This window comes from Leptonychotes weddellii, chromosome 2 (assembly GCF_054177405.1).
Source record: "Leptonychotes weddellii isolate Sample4059 chromosome 2, ASM5417740v2, whole genome shotgun sequence".
In the NCBI taxonomy this organism is placed as follows: Eukaryota; Metazoa; Chordata; class Mammalia; order Carnivora; family Phocidae; genus Leptonychotes; species Leptonychotes weddellii.
Window position 1 is genome coordinate 146,827,807 of NC_138370.1, and position 20,819 is coordinate 146,848,625.

General features: G+C 39.8%; 1 protein-coding gene across 1 annotated transcript in view; it reads left to right on the forward strand.

Moving 5' to 3' along the window:
* The window catches only part of BEND4 (BEN domain containing 4), a 34,410-nt gene extending 27,563 nt beyond the window's left edge, over positions 1 to 6,847 (forward strand). The window contains exon 5 of the mRNA XM_081812437.1: positions 952 to 6,847. Coding sequence (XP_081668563.1) covers positions 952 to 1,169 — 218 coding nt within the window. The 3' untranslated portion in view covers positions 1,170 to 6,847. The remainder of the gene's footprint in view (positions 1 to 951) is intronic.
* The last annotated feature ends 13,972 nt before the right edge of the window (positions 6,848 to 20,819 follow it).

Genomic DNA, 20,819 nt, shown 5'->3' on the forward strand with positions numbered 1-20,819 from the left:
GGCCAGGATTTCACGCAGTCGTTTCAGACAAATCCAGTCCTGCGACCAGACCTGTTGTCTTGTAAAGGGAGCACTGTTGGAGAAGAAACGGTGTGTAAATAATAGTCACCTTGGACTATTTTGTAGTCAGCTGTGCAAAAATAACAGAGTTTGACTTAGAATTTTTTCCAAAATGCTCAATTCACTTTACAAGTGTCCATATTAAAATAGCTAGGTAGGAGTTATGTACGTGTCCCGATGCCCTGAGAAAACAGAAGAAAGGATCATGTGAGCTCAACCTAAAGGGAGGCTGAGTCTGTTTCATTGGAGTCTTAGTTCCTTTTTATACATTCACCCTTCCAGGCATGCTAATTGCTTTCTGGTGAAATTAAATATTTAGAGGAAATCTCACTTAAGAAATATTTGTCAGTACATGTGTGGATATCCCAATTAGAGAAATAAGTATGACCTATAATACATGTTAAAAACATGGAAATCTCTTCTGAACCAAAATTCAGGCAGTTTCTCAACCATAGAGATTTTGTTCTCTTATTGCATTTAATCTGCAAATTAGTAGCTGGTTAAAGAATACCATACTGATGATATTTGCTGTTTCCAGAAATAGTGAACATTCTAAAAATGTGAGCAGATACGTAGGTTTGAAATGTATGCCATAACTTTTACTAAGCGTGATGTATAGTACATCTTATAAATCAGATTTACCTTTCATTTCAATAGCAAATGTTCCTTAGGAGCATCATCTCACTTAACATGATTTTTACTTTTGCACATGAGTGGAAGGCTTACATGTAATTGGTTGAGTCTAAGAAATGACATCATCATAACATCACGTTGGATTTCCCATAAAGCTTTTCTTGTAGAGCTTTTGTAAATGTGTAAGCAGCCTGTCCATCATCTTCTGCAAAAACCAGCTGTTTTTCTCTCTCTTTTTATTGTTGTGTATTCCCACAGAATTCATTAGGATGCACTGTACCTCCAACCCCGACTGGTGGATGCCCTCGGAGGAGCAGATCAACAAAGTGTTCAGCGACGCTGTGGGGCACGCCCGGCAGGGGCGGGCGGTGGGGACTTTCCTGCACAATGGCGGCTCGTTTTACGAAGGGATCGAACACCAGGCTTCCCAGGATGAGGTCTTCAATAAAAATTCTCAGGATGGGTCTGGGGATTAGTGGACAAAATCTGGACACTGTAGCAGCTGGTCCTCTCAAGGGTTCCAGTTGTCAGTGTCCGGTTACCATCACCTGAGAGTCCAAAGCACGTCCTTCTGCCAGACTTGACACATCTCAAACCTTAAGTCTCTGACCTACTGCCACAGTTCCCAAATAGAAATCCACTGTAGGGTTGTTGGGGAAGTCTATGGAACCTGCAACAGGCTTTCAGATTCTAAAAAGAAAAAAAACCACAATTGCATTGAATTGATTCCTGGCTAGACAGGGTGAAAACAATAGGTGAGCTGTGGTCACCTGTCTGAAACCTTCACGTATGCTCTGCTTCCTGAGCAGAGCTGGTCCCCACAGAAGACTGGGCTAGAGTAGAGAAGATAGAGACACGGAGTTATTGTAAGAGACAACGAACAAACATTCTCTTTAAATAGTTGTCTTTATATTTTCCAAAGACTTGAATTCATACTTTCAGCAAAGACAATAGGATAAGTGACACTGTGCTGTCTCGACATTGACAAGGCCTATATGAAAAAGCCAGAGAAAAGAGGTCCCTGCTAGACAATGATTTGTTGGAAATCACCTGGGGTTTTTTCAGTTATTTTAGAAACACCCCCCCCCCCCCCCCGCCGCATGTTGATCAGAAAGGCATGACATGATCTCTGGAGTTTACAAACTAAGTTTTCATTATGTCAGTCAAGAAACCTCCAAAGGTTCAAAACCCTTTTTAAATGCTTGATTTGGTAGGTTCATAGACCCACAGGTTCCACAGCCTTCATTCCGACTTTGTTGACGTAATGCCAGAGTGATGGGTTGAGCAATGAGCGTTGCAATCAGTTGTTTGGTGCACTGAAGACCAAACAAGTGGTGTGACTGATGGTATTCACTGAATTGACCGGATGTGCTGGAATTGGATACATACAGCTTCAAGGCCATGCTGACAATTATGCAATGGGCTTGTCTGTAATTGCTCTGAAATGTGAGGGTCTTCCTCTGAGTAGATCTTTAGAATTTGCATAAACTTTTGTTTCTTGTTGTCACCAATGAAAATGTTTCATCCCAACTGTTTTGCTGCTTCGCGCCTCCCTCCCGCCCCCCGCGCCATGTTCCCTTGAACTACAAGCTCTAGCTAAGTTCACTGGTTTTCTCCCGTTTAATTGGTTGAGCTCCGTCTGTGAAGTTACTAATGTCTTTGGGAGCATTCCTTACGTACAAACCGTGGAGATGCATTGCACGGCCAGTTCGAATGCATCTCCCAGGCCCGGGGCCTAAGACCAGTTGCCGTGTGTGTGTGTGTGTGTGTGTGTGTGTGTGTATGTGTGTTTTTGAGGGCTTCGGGTTTGGATGGCAGGAACAGCTTCCTCTATCACACTAATCCGATTATTGCATTCTTTTTTTTTTTTCTTTGTAGAGCATAGGGCTAAATGGGCAGAAGTTATTGAAGGTTATTAATGTTGTCTACAGACATGACTAAGGGTTTTGAAAATTGGTTGGAAATTCATTTAAGGTTTATGAGAATCCGTTTATAAAGAGTGGTTTTTGTAACCATTTTTTGTGACAGTAAATTATCCTTTATGTTTGATAATTAGCACCAACCATATGCACGGTCCTGGAAATAGGTCTGTCTTTAGCTTTTGTTAGGATTATTAGTTTCATCCATTGAAAAGTTTAATGTTTATAGAGATGGTCCTTTGTCAGATCTGTTCAGTGGTGTGGGGAGAACTAATACGTCAATCCTGTTTTGGGCAAGTTAGCTAAAATTTGTAAGTAAAGGAAAGGTTAAGGGCAAATGTGATGTTGGTTAGGGGAACCAGGAGATTACTATCTTTGGCTATCTAAGGGAAAAAGAGATTCTTTGAGGAGTTTTCAGAGGTCTGAGAAGTCAGTGCCTTACAAGATCCTTTGGTGACAGGAAATCTTGGCCAGATGCAAACTATCACCATAACCTTCTCTGTCTTTCCATCTTACCTTTGCTTTTTTTGCATTAGGCTCTAGTTATCCTTACTGCTGAGGGCAATGTCCTTTTTTTTTTTTTTCCCTTTAGCAACAATATTTGACCACTGTTCAAAAAACACTTCCAACTCTTTTTCCTGCAAGCTTGAGAATTCAGCACATCTTCACATCGAAGCATCTTCGTGGTGCTCTGTGTTGTGCTGGTCTTGACCGCAGGGGATGATGAGAGCATCTCTGCTCTGCGTCCCCATAGCCCTGTGTGTCGGCGTGCCTAAAGATGAAGGGCTCGCACCACCACTGGGAGAGAGGGCGACGGGAACCTTCGGTTTGGCTGTAATTAGCATCCCCTGAGAAGGCTACTAGGGTAGATCTGCCTCCCAAGCTCCCCAGGCACATCTGGTCTCCCTCCCGTCCCCCCATTCCAGGTGACTGATTTCTCTAGCTGCTGTTTCCCAGTATTCAGCAATGTGAGCCATCTCTTAGCACATGAGGAAACCAAGACCCAGGCAGGTGACTGGCTTCCTCAGCATTGCACGGCCATGACGTTCTCCGCCGTGTGTGTGTGTGTGTGTGTGTGTGTGACCTAAGAGATTTATAAGGATTATAGAGGTATAAATTGTTAGAGGGTATTATTTGGTCCAACTACTCCACATGTCAGATGTGTGGAATGCTTTTTTTAGTCCAGTAGCTATTCCTGTAACATCAGGCGTTTTCCCCAAATCTAGACAAAAATACAAACTTAGGAATCTACAGGTTCGTGGTTTCTACATTTTCCTACCACCTTTAATGTCTTGCCCTCCCTCCTGTTGCTCTCAGAAAATGGGTGGAGCATCATGTGAAATGAAACACGCACGGTTTTCAGAAAAGCAAACCTATGTTTGCCCTCATTTGGATTTCATCCTATAACCTGTGCTCTAGAATCTAAACCTGATACCCACCAACTACCTCCTTAGTTTTTTCTTAGATTTCAGTCGTTTGTTAAGATCTCATTCTTGGATAACTTTATTTTTAGAAAAGATTTAAACCTAACTTTTCTCATTCAGTGCTATATCATTTCACAGTACAGATCTATAATTTTTGAGCGCTCTCATACAAATTTCTAGAAATGTAATAGAAAACGATTTTGCACATATGGCACAAGTCTTGCTGGTGTATGTTTAATGTGGCAACACTTGCCGTAACTGCTTGGTAAAACATGTCAGCTAGACCGCTTGAGTCAGAACTCTAGTGCAAATGTGTCCAAACAGCGGTATGTAGCGTTATGATATATTTTTGTAAACAGAGTGATGGCTGCTCTCCATCGTGTAAGTACTGGATAAAAATAATCACTTCCCTTGGGATAAGGTAGGAAGATGCTCCCCAGCTGATGGCCCTCTGCAAAGTCACTTGCATTGTCAGCCAGTAAGTAGCATTTGTGTTTTTTAGAGAGTGAAGGACTGATAGCCGACAGCTGAGTGCAAGAATACCAAGCCACCAGTCCTAGCTTCCTCGTGTGTAAAGTGCAGAACCAGAACAGGCAGCGTCTGCACATGAGAGACCACTCTCACCCTCCGTGGTGTGTTCAGTTGCAGGAGACACTGAGAGGACTGGACTTGGTGTACCTAATGACCAGCTTGGTCAGTTTGCCTACTGAAGCTCTGAATTTACCAAATCTCTGTGCTACAGGTGGCCAGATGAACTTTCCTTGTGACCCTCTATAGCTGACTGATACGAGGTCTAGGTGTTCGGTGAATCACAGTTCCCCAAATTATAATGAAAATACATCTACTAAGAAGACTCCTTTAGAATAATTGCCCCAGTACAAATGGCCACGTGGGTGCTGGCCACGTTGGAAAACTGTTCAGGCCCACACCGCCAAGCCACTCACAACAACCACTGTACTAACTGTAGCTGATAGTCATTGAGTTCTTGTTTTGCAGGTACTCTGCAAAGCACTTTAGTGCATTGTCTCCTTTTAATCCGCACGGCCACCCTCCGAGGCGGTTACTGTTGTCCCAGTTGATCCATAAAGACACTGCCCGAGGTGCTCCGCTAACAAGAGGATTACTTTGGGCTTAGTAAACAGGGTGACTAGTTCAGTTTTCCCCAGTAGTCAACGCAGAGTTGTCAAAACCCATCAACACTTTGGAATGGATTTTGTTTAATTTATAGCATCGAGGGAAAGATGATATTTGTGTTACTAAAAACTATCTTTAAGGTATGTTGATGCTTAAATAGGACCTTATAAACCATATCTACTCTGGTAACTGCCCGGGTTGCTGCGTAAGACTTGACTTAACGTAAGATTCTATGTTGAAGAAGTTCTAAAGCAGTGAATAAATTAAAATTGCTAATTTGTTCACATTTGTTTCATAGGTTTCCTGTACAAAAATGCAGGGATATAAAAGAAAACTTTGAACTCAGTGAAGTGATAATCTTTGGGAACTCCTAGGTGTTAGAAATGGCACTGGGCATCAGTTAGCTAATGTTTCATTCGCTTTTTCACATTTGTTGTATTTGTAGCCTTAGAATTGGTAAGTCTGGTTTGGAAGAGAGGGATTTCATTTATGATGTCACTGTGAGACCTGTTGTGAAGATTTTGTAGGAAAATACAGTAATCTGTCGATTCTTTCCTGTCGTGATGGCTTTAACATCTCTTTGGCTGTGTTTAAGTTCAAGAGCCTGCCCGGCCACGCAGGCCTGGCTTTTGTGTTTCTTGGGAACAGGGCATGCCAGACCGTGAGGTGGGTCCTGAAACGTTCAAGGCCACTGGTCCAGCCCGACTCTGCCCAGTGTAAGCATCGCTCTCCGTCTCTCCTCTCTGGAACTTCATGTAGCAGCCTAACCCTGGGGCCAACTTGCCTTTACTCTATTTTCTATGATGAACACTTGTGGAAAAACTGTGACAGATCCATTGATCCTAATATTTTTATTGTTGGAGTCTTGTTGATTCTCTATGAATAATTTCTATTTGATTGTACTGTGTAGAATTAATACCCACTAGGGATATGTTAATAAAACTATAAATGCATAGTGTAATATAGAATAGCAAGATTTTTTTGTGAACAATTTATATAGAAAAGTAAGTCATTTTTTAAGTGTTAGGCACATTTCTTTTAGGAACTTAAAATGTTATAAGAGTTTTTTAAACATTCAATATTTTTAATTATAAGAAACATTTGTTACTAGAGCCAGTTATTTCAGGTGTTCTAATTGGAGTATTGATTTTATTACCTCATATACCTCTAGAATGCCACATGTTCTGTTGGAGATAAAATTGCACAATAAATGTCAAGTCTCTGTTAAGTGTTTCTGCATCTTTCTCCAATTCATTGAAGAAGCTTTTCTGTTTGTTTTTGTTTTTTTTTTAAAGAACTTTATGCCCCCTGAAGCTAAGGCTTTTCTGCTTATCTCTGAATGCCAAGAAAATATTATATACTTAAAACCCAAATAAAAGATACTCAAGTTATGTCAGGGAATGGATCAGAAATCATCCAAAAAAGTCATTTGATCTCGTGACCAAGAAGGACAAGCAGTGATGATGGAGAGTAGCGTGGGAGCCGAGAGGACTTCTACCCTGTGTTTTTCTGTATGTTCGCACTTCACACGGCCTGTTTCCTACACGACAGCACCCTTCTATTGGGGAGGAAAAAATCCTACGGCTGCTACTCATGACCTTTAAAAATGAACAAATGTTGATTGTTTATGGTTTTTGAACAGTGATCTGAGTACAAAACCAGAATAGTTACGGCTAAATAAAGTGGCATGATTGTGGCTTCCCACATTTAGTTATTATATAAAATATGAATCTGACATCAGCCATTATAGAATTATAAAATTGGGTAAATGTCTTTTCATAAATCAGACTAAGTAAAAACTAAAAAGACTTGTTTCATTTTAGGGAAAATCTAAAGATGTGATTTTTTTCACTAGAAGATGCAACATTTCAACCAGGTGTTTTGGATGAAGCAGTAATTTAGTCCAAATAATTTGGGTTTCAATTGGGATGTCAATTACAATGGAATTTAAATTATTTTATTATTCTAAAACATTAAAAGAGGATTGTTAAGTAACTTTGAGTTTTTAAATATTTTCAAACCTACAAATGTTCTCAAATATTTTGAATATTAACCCCAGACACACAGGGTAAAGCTTCAGATGTAAATACTTGAAAAAGTATTAGGAACAAATTCATCCAGGTTGCAAGATATAAGATCAATATTCAAAAATCAATTGTATTTCTATACACCAGCAACAGACAACCTGAAAATGAATTTAAGGACAATTCCATTTATAATAATATTGGAAAGAATAATATACTTAAGAATAAATTTAATAAGTGCCAGACCTGTACACTGAAAACTACAAAACATCAATGGAAGGAATTTTAAAAGATCTAAATAATAATGATAATAATGGAGTGCAAGAGTTAATATTAAGATGGCAATACTCCTGGAAATGATCTATAGATTCATTGCAATTCCTATTCAAATCTCAGGAGAATTCTTTGCAGAAATTGACAAGCTGATCCTAAAATTCATATGGAAATGCAGGAAGCCCACATAGCCAACAGATAGACATCCTTACATTTATGTTCAATTGATTGTTAACAAAATGCCAGACAGCTGAATGGAGAAAGAAAAGCCTTTTCAACAAATGGTGGTGGGATCACGTGACATGATCTCCTCATCAGAACAAATGCAGTTGGGGGCGCCTGGGTGGCTCAATCGATTAAGTATCCAACTTAGTTTCGGCTCAGGTCATGATCTCAGAGTCATGGGATCGAGCCCTGCGTCAGGGTTTGAGGTCACTACAGAGTCAGCTTGTCCCTCTCCCTCTGCTCCTCCCCCCACTCACGCGTATGTGCTCTCTCTCAAAATTTTTTAAAAATGCAGTTGGAGGGGTGTCTGGCTGGCTCAGTCGGTAGAGTTTGCAACTCTTGATCTTGGGGATGAGAGTTCAAGCCACATGTTTGGGGTAGAGACTACTTAATAAAAAAAAAAATGTAGTTGGACCTCTACCTCAAAACCATATGCAAAAAATGAATCAGAGGAGGATAGACCTAAATGAAAGAGCTAAAATTATAGAACTTTTAGAAGAAACCATAGTATTAAATTTTCATGATCTTGGATAAGGAAATAGCATCTTCAATTTGAAACCCAAAAGCATAAGCAACATGGAAAAAAATAGATTAACTGGACTTCAGAGAACAACACTATGAAGAACGAAAAGACAACCCACAAACTAGGAGAAAATATTTGCAAATCATATACCTGATAAGAGACTTGTAGTCAGAATATATAGAACTCATAATTCAACAATAAAGACAAATAGCCCAATTAAAAGTGGGCAAAGAAAGAATACACATTCTCCAAGAAAGATGTATAAATGGCCAATAAGCACATGAAAAGATGCTTAACATCATTAGTCATTAGGGAAATGTAAAACCACAATGGAATACCACTTCACTAGGATAGCTACAATGAAAATGACCCACAATAACAAATGTTGGCAAGGATATAGAGCTATTGAAACCTTCATACCTTGCTGGTAGAAATGTAAAATGGTGCAGTCATTTTGAAAAACAGTCTGGCAGTTGCTTGAGACGTTAAGAGTCAATACGGGACCCAGCAATTCTACTCATAGGTATATACTTAAGAGAATTAAAAATGTTGCATACAATGTTCACAGGACCATTCTTGATAATGGCCAAAAAGTGGAAACAACTCAAATGTCCATCAATTGATGAATGGATAAACAAAATGTGGCGTTAAAAAAAAACAACTGTGTAATGTGTAGCCATACAATGGAATATTATTCAACCATAAAGAAGGAGTGAGACAGCAACACCTCCTACAACATGAACGGACCCGGGAAGAATGAGAGAAGCCAGACAAAGAAGGCCACGTTTCTAGGGCTCCATGTATAAGAACTATTCTGAATAGTCAAAATACCAGGTAGGTCAATTTTAGAGTATGCTGCTCAGTGCATGGTTTACATAATGAAGGAACCAAATGTATTATGATACAATCCCTTTAAAGTTGATTATCATTCACACAGTAGATGTATGGAGAGCCCAATGTGCCTGGCACTATTTCAAGCATCACATCCCAAGAACCAAAGTGATACCACCCATGGCTGGATCCCTATTTGGAAGAAAATGACAAAGACCTGTTACGAATTATGAGAAAACCCCAAGTTCCACCATGCAACTTGTTCCTCCGAATAAAGCTCTATTCAAAAAGCTTACTCCCGCACAAAACGAGAGACCGTGCCACTGAGCCTGTGTCTCTGTCCTACCGAGACAGCTCCAGCTGACTGTCTCTGCCAAAGTACATGCCAATTCAGGGCAAGATTGGTTCATATGATTTATGGTACTCCCAAGTCCTTTTTGAATTATTCTTGTTTTCTCTTTTCCTCCTCCCCCGCCAAAGCTGCTGTTCAGACCCCACATAGACACAGTCCTGGTGGTACACACCTGGTGTTTCAGGCAGTCTGTCAGCAAACAGATGGCCCCGTGCATTTGAGGAGTGTTTAATAAAGACATTCGGTAAGAAGGTCTGGGCGGGTCGGACTGCAGCTCCGAGGGAGAGTAGTGTCCAGACCCAGCACCAGCAGGGGGGTGTCAGCCAGGAGGGGCAGACCGAGTGAGTGACTGGTGGCACTGGGATTAGAGAGGACTGTGTGGAGAAGGCTCCTCACCAGGAAACATGATCTCCCTGTAAGAAGCCCCGTTAGACTTGGCAGAGCCTACCCCCGTAGGAGCAGGAGGAATCAGCACCCTGATCGCCCTCCTCTTTTCCGTCTCCTGCTGCCGCTCCCCTCTAGCTGAAAGCATCTGGAAACCAGAAGGCAGGGAACCCATTTATAGCCATACAAGTCAGCATCTTGGGACACCGAGCCGGGGGAGAAAGGAGAAAGGGAAGATGGGAGGCACAACAGATATGATCATGGAGACTAGTCTGATGGTCCTAAGAGCTCTTGGGTTCCACCTCATTGGAATCCTGAGAGTTGACGTCTTTCCATAAATGACTTGTAATTCCTAGGAAATTGGAATAGTTGGACATTTATTTAATCAGCAGGTTAAGTGTTTCACTAACATGATCACGCTGAATCCTCTTTATGAGTCTTTGAGGGAAAGTAGTATTGTCCCCCCACTCTGGATGAATAAACCGACAGAGAGAAGTTCCCAAGATGACAGAGCTAGCCGTGCCGAAGTGGTGAAGCCAAGGCACCCATCCGGGCGGTCCCACTGCAGGTAAGAAGCAGAGGTTTGACCTACTTCGGTAAAACTCATCTTTGAAGGTAATATCTGAAAGACTTGCGAGACTGAGAAAAAAGGTTGCAACAACGAGGCTAAGACAGCAACTACCTCTTACCTCTACCCAGCTCTGGCTGGTCAAACTGTACTCTCTCTGTCTCGATTTGGTCTGAGAAGACTCGCCACATGAAATCCTGAAAAGAAGGCACAGATGAATATCGGTGCAATTTCTGGGTCCCCAGTGAGGCTTGGTTCGGCTTCAGTGTTAAATCTCATTAGAGACCCAGCCTCAGTGCCTCGGCTAACAGCCCTCTGGATGCACTGGTCTTGATGTTTAAGAAACAATGCTTCGGTCAATCAGTCATCAGTAAGGTGGAATGAAATACGTCTAAAAATAGAATCTGAGTCTTTGTACTTATCAAATGTCAAATTTTAATTAATTGGCTTCTGCAGTGGTTTTGAAATACAGCTTTAAGATAAACATTCATTCTCATTTCCCAAAAATGTTATAGACCAGATTGATCCTGATCTTTTTTACTTTCTTTAGTCATAAAAATCAAAATTCATCAAAGCACAAAAATACTTAAGAATACCAATAATGAAAATGAAATATAACAGTAGGCTGTGTGGTTGAAGAACAGCACAGGGACCAGAACACGGAACTATAAATACCGGCATTTTTTAAAACCTAGGGTCCTCTTCCCAACAATAAGAGACTAAAAACAGGGGCGCCTGGGTGGCTCAGTCGTTAAGCATCTGCCTTCAGCTCGGGTCATGATCCTGGGATCCTGGGGTCCTGGGATCGAGCCCCGCATCGGGCTCCCTGCTCAGCGGGGAGCCTGCTTCTCCCTCTCCCACTCCCCCTGCTTGTGTTCCCTCTCTCGCTGTGTCTCTCTCTGTCAAATAAATAAATAGAAAAAACAATCTTAAAAAAAAATAAAAACAGAGACTCTTCAGCCTCTGCCAGATTCTAAGGAGAAATTCAGGCCCTGGGGAGATAGGAGGAACAGAGGTATGAAATGTCTTCTACTCTGTCTCTTTTTTTGTACCATTGACAATGATTCATTCTCCTTCCTGGCAACACAGAAGCATTTTCAATTCAATTGAAAAAAAAACATAATAATGTGTTTGATTGTGGGTTGTATTGTGTTTTCTATTAGCATTTTGTGCTAAATAATTACCCTTTCGGTTTCTGGTGTATTTTTGGATAGACTGTTTTTCTGTGACTGCAGAAGAATGTCAAAGCCAAAACTAGGCACATAATATATGAAATATATGGTAGCTCTGGAATTGGTAAATATTGGGGAACTCTGTCACATTTCTCTTTAGGGATATTTAATGAGGAAAATTCTTACGAATCTCCAAGGAACTATAAAACATTTGTTTAATGAAGAAGTGTCTAATCCTGGTGAAAAGTATAAAACAAGCCTTTTTCCTGAAATGTCATTAATAATGGAGAAGTTACAGATAGAAGGAATTTAAAAATCTTCTGATGGAACAGGAATTACCATCACTTAAGGAAAAGTAAGGCCCAGAAAATTCTAGTAACTTTCTCAAGTTCATGCACCTATTTACTAGCAGTGCCTAAATGAATATCAAAATAATGGAACCATGGTTTTACAACCACTTGTGCAAACTTCTTATTGCCTTGGCTGCCAGGAAGCCCAGTGTTAAGTTGTATCTCGGTTGTATCTTCCTATAGCTCAGCTCCTCTAGTATGTTTATTCTCTACCACCGTCAACCATCTTTTCTGTTCTTGTCTTTGCACTTATCTTTGAAAATTTATTGTAACAGGGCTTTATTATTAAAAGCTATTTCTGTCTGGAAATAAGTGAATTACAGATAATAAGTATATTAGAATGCTTCCCGGAATGTAAATCGTAGTGTTCAAAATCTATCTTCAGAAATAAGACACCTCCTTTACCCCTTCCTGTCACCATTGCCCCCGTCCCTGCCCCACACTCACAAAAATGTTTCAAACTCTCTGTTCTAACTTATCCATAGAATCTGTCTTCTCAACCTTGCCGTCACTTCCCCACCAGGGTTCTGTCCCCTCTTTGCGTGCAATGAGGGCAGGAATCTGATGGATAAGGAAAAATGAGGCACTTGCCCAGAGGTACAGACATGCGATGTCCAGGGGACCTGATTCCTTCCCTCTCTGGGATCCTACCTATGAGCCTTTGAGCAGAGAGAGCTCGTGTCTGTTGTCTGACAGGAGCTAGAAGAAGTAACATAAGAAGTGAGAACCAAGTGTGGTTTTAAGCTCCCAAGATCTCAGGTTTAGTTTGTAACTATAGTGTAACTCAGTCTACTGCTGACTCCTATGACAAGAGTGATTCTAACCCTTTTGTGTCAGGAGCACTCTGAGTATCCTATAAAAACTAGGGACTTTCTCCCTAGATGAACAGACACTCAGGATTTTCCAAGGCATTCCCAGGGATCCTTGAATCTCCTATAGCTTATCTGTGGTCTTCGTGTTAAGAACTCTTAATCTAGAACCTTCTTCTCCTCTGCTCAGAACCACCTTTTCCTTGATAGCTTATCTTACAGTTCTTCATTTCTCCTGAGAGCACTTGTTGTCTACATAGGAAAGACTTCGGAGTAAAATATACTGCTCTAAAATACTAAAATGAAATGGCCAAATTATTAGTCTGGAAAGAGGGTATTAGAAAGACAAATGGATGAGCCATTTTCAAAATGAAAATTCCACTATTAAAAAAGCATTGTGCTACATCATTATTGAAACAAAGCAGCTTTGTTCCCCCATGATACCCTAAAAATGAATGGATGTACCTTCCCAGTATTCTGCCAAGCTTCAATCTGGTGGGTTCTTTAATATTAAAAACTTTAGAGTATACTAAGAAAAATATTTATAAAGGAACATTTTTGAAGGACAATTATTCTGTGCCAGGAACAGTCCTTCCCATTTTGTTAGCCAGACAAACCTGCCCATTTACATTGCAGACGGGCTCACGCTGCAGACTCAGCCACCCACATCATTCCCCGCATATCCCTGCCCTCCCTCCTTCCCCTCTGCTCTAATCAGAAAGGCAAATGGAGCTGTTTCAGTGCCTCTACTCCGTAGTCATATCTGTTCAGCGAGCAGATGTTTCTATTGCCTAGGTACTAAGTGCCCAACCATGAAAATACTTGGGGAGAATATTTAAAATCCGGCCACTCAAATTCATTCCAAAAATAAAGCTACTTTCACAAACAAGTAACCAGATAATGATCCAGTGCTTTTTCAAATCATGCTTTTGGTCTCTACCCACTCTGGTTCTTACCCAGAAACTAACAAAAACTAGTTCTGTCTCCCCTTGGAGCTATCTGAAGCCAAACGCCCATTTTGTTTTCTGTTTCCTTTTATTTTCCTTTTTTCTTTTTTAAGCATGTATTGTGTAATATGGGCTGGGCCCTATGTGAGCGGTCAGCCCTAGGCCCTACCCTGGGGTCTCCAGCTCCCTCTTACCAGAGAAAAGAGAGGCTATGGGGCAAGAGAACTGTGATCTTTTCAGAACCACACAAGGGCGGCTTTCTCACCAGCTACTCCAGCCAGTGGGCTCCAGCCAGTGGGCTGTGGTTGGAGAGAATCAAAAGTAGCCCCTGCGAGATCTGGTCTTGTGAGACAGGGAAGTGGGCTCCCGAGGTGCCAAGCCTGGCTCAGTTTCTCCAGGACACAGCTCACGAGGAATGCAGTAGGATCTGGGTGTGCCCCTTACATGCTGTGGGTTATGTGGGTTACAGCATACAGTTGTCCACACCCAGGTGCCTTGGTGGCTCAGTCGGTTGAGCATCTGACTCTTGGTTTTAGCTCAGGTCATGATCTCAGGGTCCTGGGATCGAGCCCCGCCTCGGGCTCCATGCTCAGCACGGAGTCTGCTTGGGGCTCTCTCTCTGCCCCTCTCCCTGCTCGCACTCCCTCTAAAATAAATAAAAATAAAAAAAATAAAGTCCACACCCATTTGTTAATGGAGTGCCTGAAGTGTTTTCTTCTGAAATCCTATGGTTAAAGCCTGTGTTATAATGAAAAACTCCTAGTTGAATATTTACTCTTAAAAATTATTGTTCTTTTTGCAGAGGGGAAAGGAAAGGTTGAATAATTTTCAAAATAATTGCAGGCGACAGCCCTTCCTACTCAAGAGACTACACTAGAAATACCTTGTCGAAAAAAAATCGCTTGGGTCCAAGCATGCTAAAGTTGAAAGAATTGTTTTATTACTAAACTATATTACTTATTGTCAACTTCTGGCTCGGTGGCTTTGTGATAGTTTCAAAGTCTTCAGTCTGCTTGGTAAAAGAAAAAATGGCTATTCCCATTGAATTTGTGGATAACAGTGAATAACCATAGGAGTATCCTGGAAATTTGAAAGGAAAACAAGCAGCATTACCATGGTAATAATACTCAGGGTGAGGTGGGGGTAGCAAATGGGTCATCCTGTTATCTATCAGGGCATTCTGTGGCTTCAAAGCACTTAGGACAACATTATAATTACATATTTGTGGAACTTTTTGTATCATTTGTACGCCTCAGGAGATTTTTAGCTCTATGATGTCAGGCGACATAATTGATCTTTTTTTGCCTTTTTGTATTTTTTACCTAGCACAGTAGCTAGCATTCTGTGCGCAGCTCCAAAATATTTTCTAACGTGTTAGTGTACTGTGCTTATATATATGTATATGCCTAGATGATGAACAGAGCAAAAAGCTTGTAAAGATTTGAAGAGATTTGTGGGAAATAATTTAAGTCGTCCTGTGGTCAACAAGACAATGCCGTGGAGCCTTCTCATGCCACTTCCTCAGTTATAGGGAATCGAGGCATGTCCCCACCCATGACGGAGAGTGAAGACAGACAGGAAAACACTCAAGAAATAACCCTGTGTAGCTTCACTGTCCTTTGAAAAGTGCAAATACATTTTGGTTAAATAGGCATGCAGAAATTTAAACGGCAGTCGTATGCACAAATGGGGAAGACATCGGTTTAGTTCTCCCAAATTATTCTACACACCCAAGTAGCTAGAATGCACACACGCATACAATATTGCCATGCCTCGGCCCTCAATAAAATGCATAAACCTTGGAAGACCTGGGACCCGCATTGAAATCCCAGCCCCAGGACATCCCGGCTGTGTCTCTTTTGGCAAGTCATTTAAAGCTCTCTGAGTTTTCTTGTCCTTATTTGTAAAATGATATCTACCTCTGAGTTAAAATAAGAATTAAAGCTGACGTCTTATTTGTGTTTTGTCTCTTCTTTGTTCCTTGTTTACTGCCTTGTTTTGGATTGAGTATTTATTATGATTCTACTTTATTTTCACTCTTGGCTTATAATTAGCTGTACCTCTTGGTGTGTGCTAGTGGTTGCTTGATGATTTACGATCTACATCTTTAACTTATCACAGTCTGCCTTAAAATAAAGTCATACCACTTTATGACTAATGTAAGGATCTTACAACAATACCCCTCCATTTCTCTCTTCCTGTCCTTTTTGCTATTGCTGTCATATATTTTAATTCTATGTTTTATGGGTTTTTAATTCTATTCCACTTTGGTCAAAGAACATACTTTTGTAAGATATAAATCCTTTTATCCTTATTGACGTGTGTTTTATGGCCAAGCATATGGTCTTTATTGGTAAATATTCCAAGTGCCCTTCAAAAGAATGTGCATTTCTGTTTGGGGGTGGAAGGTTCTATAAATGCAAATGGGTCAAGTCAGTTGATAATGTTGTTCACATCTTCTACATACTTACTGGTTTTGCAGTCTCCTTCTATTGATTATTGTGAGAGGGGTGCTGTGTGGGTTTATCTGTTTCTCCTTTCAGTTCTATCAGTTTTTGCTTCATGTATTTTGAAGCTCTGCATTTAGATACATAAATGCTTGGATTATTTTGACCTCTTGAAGAATTAACCCCTTTATCATTAAGAAATAACCTTCATTATCCCTGCTAATAATTTTTATTCTGAAATCTATTTTGTCTGATATTAATATTCCTATTTCAGCTTTCCTTTGGCTGGTGTTAATGTGGTATAGCTCATTCCATCCCATTACCCTTCACCTATATGTACCTTTATAATTACAGTGGGTTTTTTATAGGCATCATATAGCTGGGTCTTACTTTTTTTATCTAATGAGACAGTCTCTGCCTTTAATGGAAGCGTTTAGACCATTTTACACTTACTGTGATTATTGATATAGTTCAGTTTGAATCTATCATATTGCTATTGGTTTTTCTGTCTCATCCCTTATTTTTTTTCCCTTTCTTTCTGCCCTGTTCATCCTTTATAATTCCATTTTATGTCTTTTGTAAGCTTATTAGTTGTACCTCTTTGTTTTCTTTTTTTAAGGTTGCTTAACAGGTTAGAGTATATATCTTCAACTTATCACAGTCTGCCTTCAGGTAAGGTAATTCCTCTGCAGGTGTAAGAAACTCAAAACAGTACACTGTTTCTTCTCTGCTAATATCTGTGCTATTATTGCTATATACTTTATTTTTTATTTAAAATCAATTAATTAACATATAGTGTATTATTAGTTTCAGAGGTAGAGTTTAGTGATTCATCACCCAATGCTCCTTCCATCAAGTGCCCTCCTTAATGCCCATCACCCAGTTACCCCATCCCCCCCGCCACCTCCCCTCCAGCAACGCTCGGCTTTTTTCCTAGAGTTAAGAGTCTCTGATTTCGTTTTATTTATTTTTCCTTCCCTTCCCCTTGCTGTTATATATTTTAGTTCTACATTTGATATATACCCTATAGCACAATATATATTTTTGCTTTAAACCATCAACAATCCATTAATTTTAAAAGTAAGAAAACATTTTTATATTTACTCACTTATTTGAGTGCTTGTCATTCCTTTCTGTAGATCCAGATTTCCATCTGTTTTCATTTTCCTTCTGCCTGTAGGACTTGCTCTAAATTTTCTTGTAGTAGACGCCTGCTGCTTGAAGAATTCTTCCAGCTTTGTGTGTCTGAAAGGTTCTTTATTTCACCTTAATTTTATAAGAGATTTTCACTGAGTATAGAATTCTAGGTTGAGAATTTTTTTCTGTTAGCATTTTAAAGATGTCCATCTAGTTTCTTCTGGCTTGCATTGTTTCTGATGTGAAGTTTCCTGTATTTCTTATCTAAGTATCTCCAATCTAAGGATCTTCGTATATATGTGTCCTTTTTTCTCCCCTCTGGCTATTTTAAGATTCTTTATCACTGTTTTTTCAAGTTTGATTATGATATGACTTGGTGTAGTTTTCTTTATTCTACTTGGGATTTATTAAATTAATTGGTCTATGGGTTTATATTTTTCATCATATTTGGAAAATTTTTCAGTTATTTCTCCCAACATATTTTCTGTCCTCCTTTCTTTCTCTTCTCTCTTTCTGGCACTCCAATTAGATGTTGTAGAAGACAAAATAATGGCTCCCTGAAGATCTCTACATCCTAACCCCCAGAATCTGTGAGTATGTTAGGTTACGTGGCACAGGGACCTTAAAAAGGGAGATGGCTCTGGATTATATTGGTGGGCCCAATGTAATCACAAGGATCCTTAAGAGTGGAAAAGGGAAAACCAAAAACTAAAAAAAAAAAAGTGGAAAAGGGAGCATAAGAGAAAGTCAGAGTGGTGCAATGTGAAGGTCTGATTCACTGTTGCTGGTTTTGAAGATGGGGGAAGGAGACCATGAGCCAAGAACTACAGGTGGCCTCTAGAAGCTGGGAAAGGCAAAGAAAGGATTCTCTCTAGAGCCTCCAGAAAGAAATGCAGCCCTGTCAACACCAGTGAGACCTTAGTTGGACTTCTAACCTCCAGGACTGTAAGATAATAAATTTGTGTTGCTTTAAGCCACTGAGATTGTGGTAATTTGTTACAGCAGCGATAGCAAACTAATACAAACATATATTAGGATGCTTGATACTGTCCCACAGGTCACATGGATTCTGTTTCTTTCTTTCTGTCTGTGCTTTATTTTGGATAGCGTATAAGTACATCAAATTCACTAATCTTGTCTTTTGCACTGCCAAATCTACTATTACTCCCACCTGGTGTATTTTTCTCTTCAGATATGGTGTTTTTTTTATTTCTTGAATACACACACACACTTTCTTTTCTCTTCCACACACTTTATTTCTTGAATATATATATTCATTCACATCTGCCCTCATATGTTCACATTTTCATTTACATTCTTGAGCAAATCTATATTTAGATAGCTGTCCTAGGTCCTTGTCCACCAATTTCTTCATCTCTGTCATTTCCGTGGCTGTTTCTACTGATTGATTATTCTCTTAGTTATGGGTCATCTCCTCCTGGTAGGAATTATTGATTGGATGCTAAACATCATGAACTTTATGTTGACTTGCTGAATCTTGTTGTATTCTTTATAAAGTGTTGGATTTTGTTCTAGTGTACAATTAAGTTACATGCAGATCAGTTTGATTCTTCTTTTTTTAAAAAAGATTTTTATTTATTTATTTATTTATTTATTTGAGAGAGAGAGTGGGGGAGGGGCACAGGGAGAGACTCTCAAGCAGACTCCCTGCTGAGCGTGGAGCCCTACAGGGGGCTCAGTCTCACAATCCATGGATCATGACTTGAGCCAAAACCAAAAGTTGGACACTTAACTGGCTAAGTCACCCAGGCGCCCCCAGTTTGATTCTTCTGAGGCTTGTTTAGGCTTTGCTATGGTAGATCCGGAGAAGCCTTTACTCTAGGGTTAATTTAACCTCCCAAACGTGTGATCCTTCCAAGGATTCCACCAAATTTTCTGTATATGGTAAGTTTTCTCTTCTGACTGAGGGAAAAACCAACTCTTCCAGCTGGGTGGGAATTGTTAGGTCGACTGATTTCCAATTATTGTTTCCCCTGTTTTGAGGAGTTTTCCCACATGTGTGCAGAGGTAAGTACTTAATCAAAGACGTGAGGGAATCTCATGACAGATATGTATGGCTTTCTCCCTGTACCTCCATCGTCTATTATAATATGCTTGACAGGCTCTCTCTTCCTTGAACTCCAGTTTCATTTCAACTCAACAAGCTCTCCAGGCTCTGGTGCATCCAGAGCAGCTCTAGGCTGCAGCCTAGAAACCTGCTGTCCAATGTCTTAAAACAGTGCTTGTCTCACATATTTTGTCTGGTTTTCTAGTCGCTTTCAGCAGAAGATAATTCCCATAGCAGTTAATTCGTCATGGACAGAAGTGAAGGTATATTTAAAGAATTAAATAATATATAAAAATGCCTAGCAATAAGGCACTCAATAAGTGATTACATTAATCAATGAATTATTTGAATTACCTTCAATAATGATAGTAATAATATTAGCTAGGTTTAATTAGGCTCTTACTAGGTCTGAAACAATATAGTATCTTACATCTGATATCTGATAATACTAGTATCACCATTTAATAGATAAGAAAACTGAAGCAAAGTGAGTTTAGCAACTTGCCTAAAGTCACACACATAGTAAGTAGCAGAGTCAGAATTTGAACCCTAATATACCTCCGAAGCAGCAGCTGTATGACCTCAAGTATGGTGCCTTTTATCTTGTGTAAGAATACTTGGAGTGAGTAAGATGGTAAAATAATGAGACTGGCTTCTTTAACCAACAAACCAGAATTTTTATCTTCAGGTGAGCATTAGTCTTCAAATTACTAATTACCTTGAAAGGGCACAAACTTACTTTAACAATGTTCATAGCACAGTTAGGGCTTCTCTTACAAAATGAACTGATGAGCCACAAAACGTAAATTTTTAACCCAAATAGTGTTCTTACTTTCAACCCAAAATAATAACCAGCTTACCCATCCACTATATTCATCAGTCTTATATCCAACTAGTTTCGGCTGCTTCCAAAAAAATCAAAATTATCCTCAAAAGATGAAGATATCCATCATTTTAGCAAGCCTATTTTAAAAGGTGGGTGACAAATTCTCTAGTTAATTCCCAAGCAAATGTTGGCGGCATTGTTAGAATAATACTATAGCCTCACAAGGGATTGTTTTTAAAAGAACACTTAGTTGATCTTTAATATTTATTTAAAATACTACTGACATTTTATGACCATACTTTTTTTAATGTTTCTAGTTTTTATTTAAATTCTAGTATCTTTTTTTTTTTTAACATATAATGTATTATTTGTTTCAGAGGTACAGGTCTGTGATTCATTAGTCTTACACAATTCACAGCGCTCACCATAGCACATACCCTCCCCAATGTCTATCACCCAGCCCCCCACCCCTCCCACCCCCCAACCACTCCAGCAACCCTCAGTTTGTTTCATGAGATTAAGAATTCCTCATATCAGTGAGATAATATGATACATGTCTTTCTCTGATTGACTTATTTCGCTCAGCATAATACCCTCTAGTTCCATCCATGTTGTTGTAATTGGCAAGATTTCGGGGTTTTTTTTTTGATGGCTGCATAATATTCCATTGTATATATATACCAGACCTTCTTTATCCATTCATCTGTTGATGG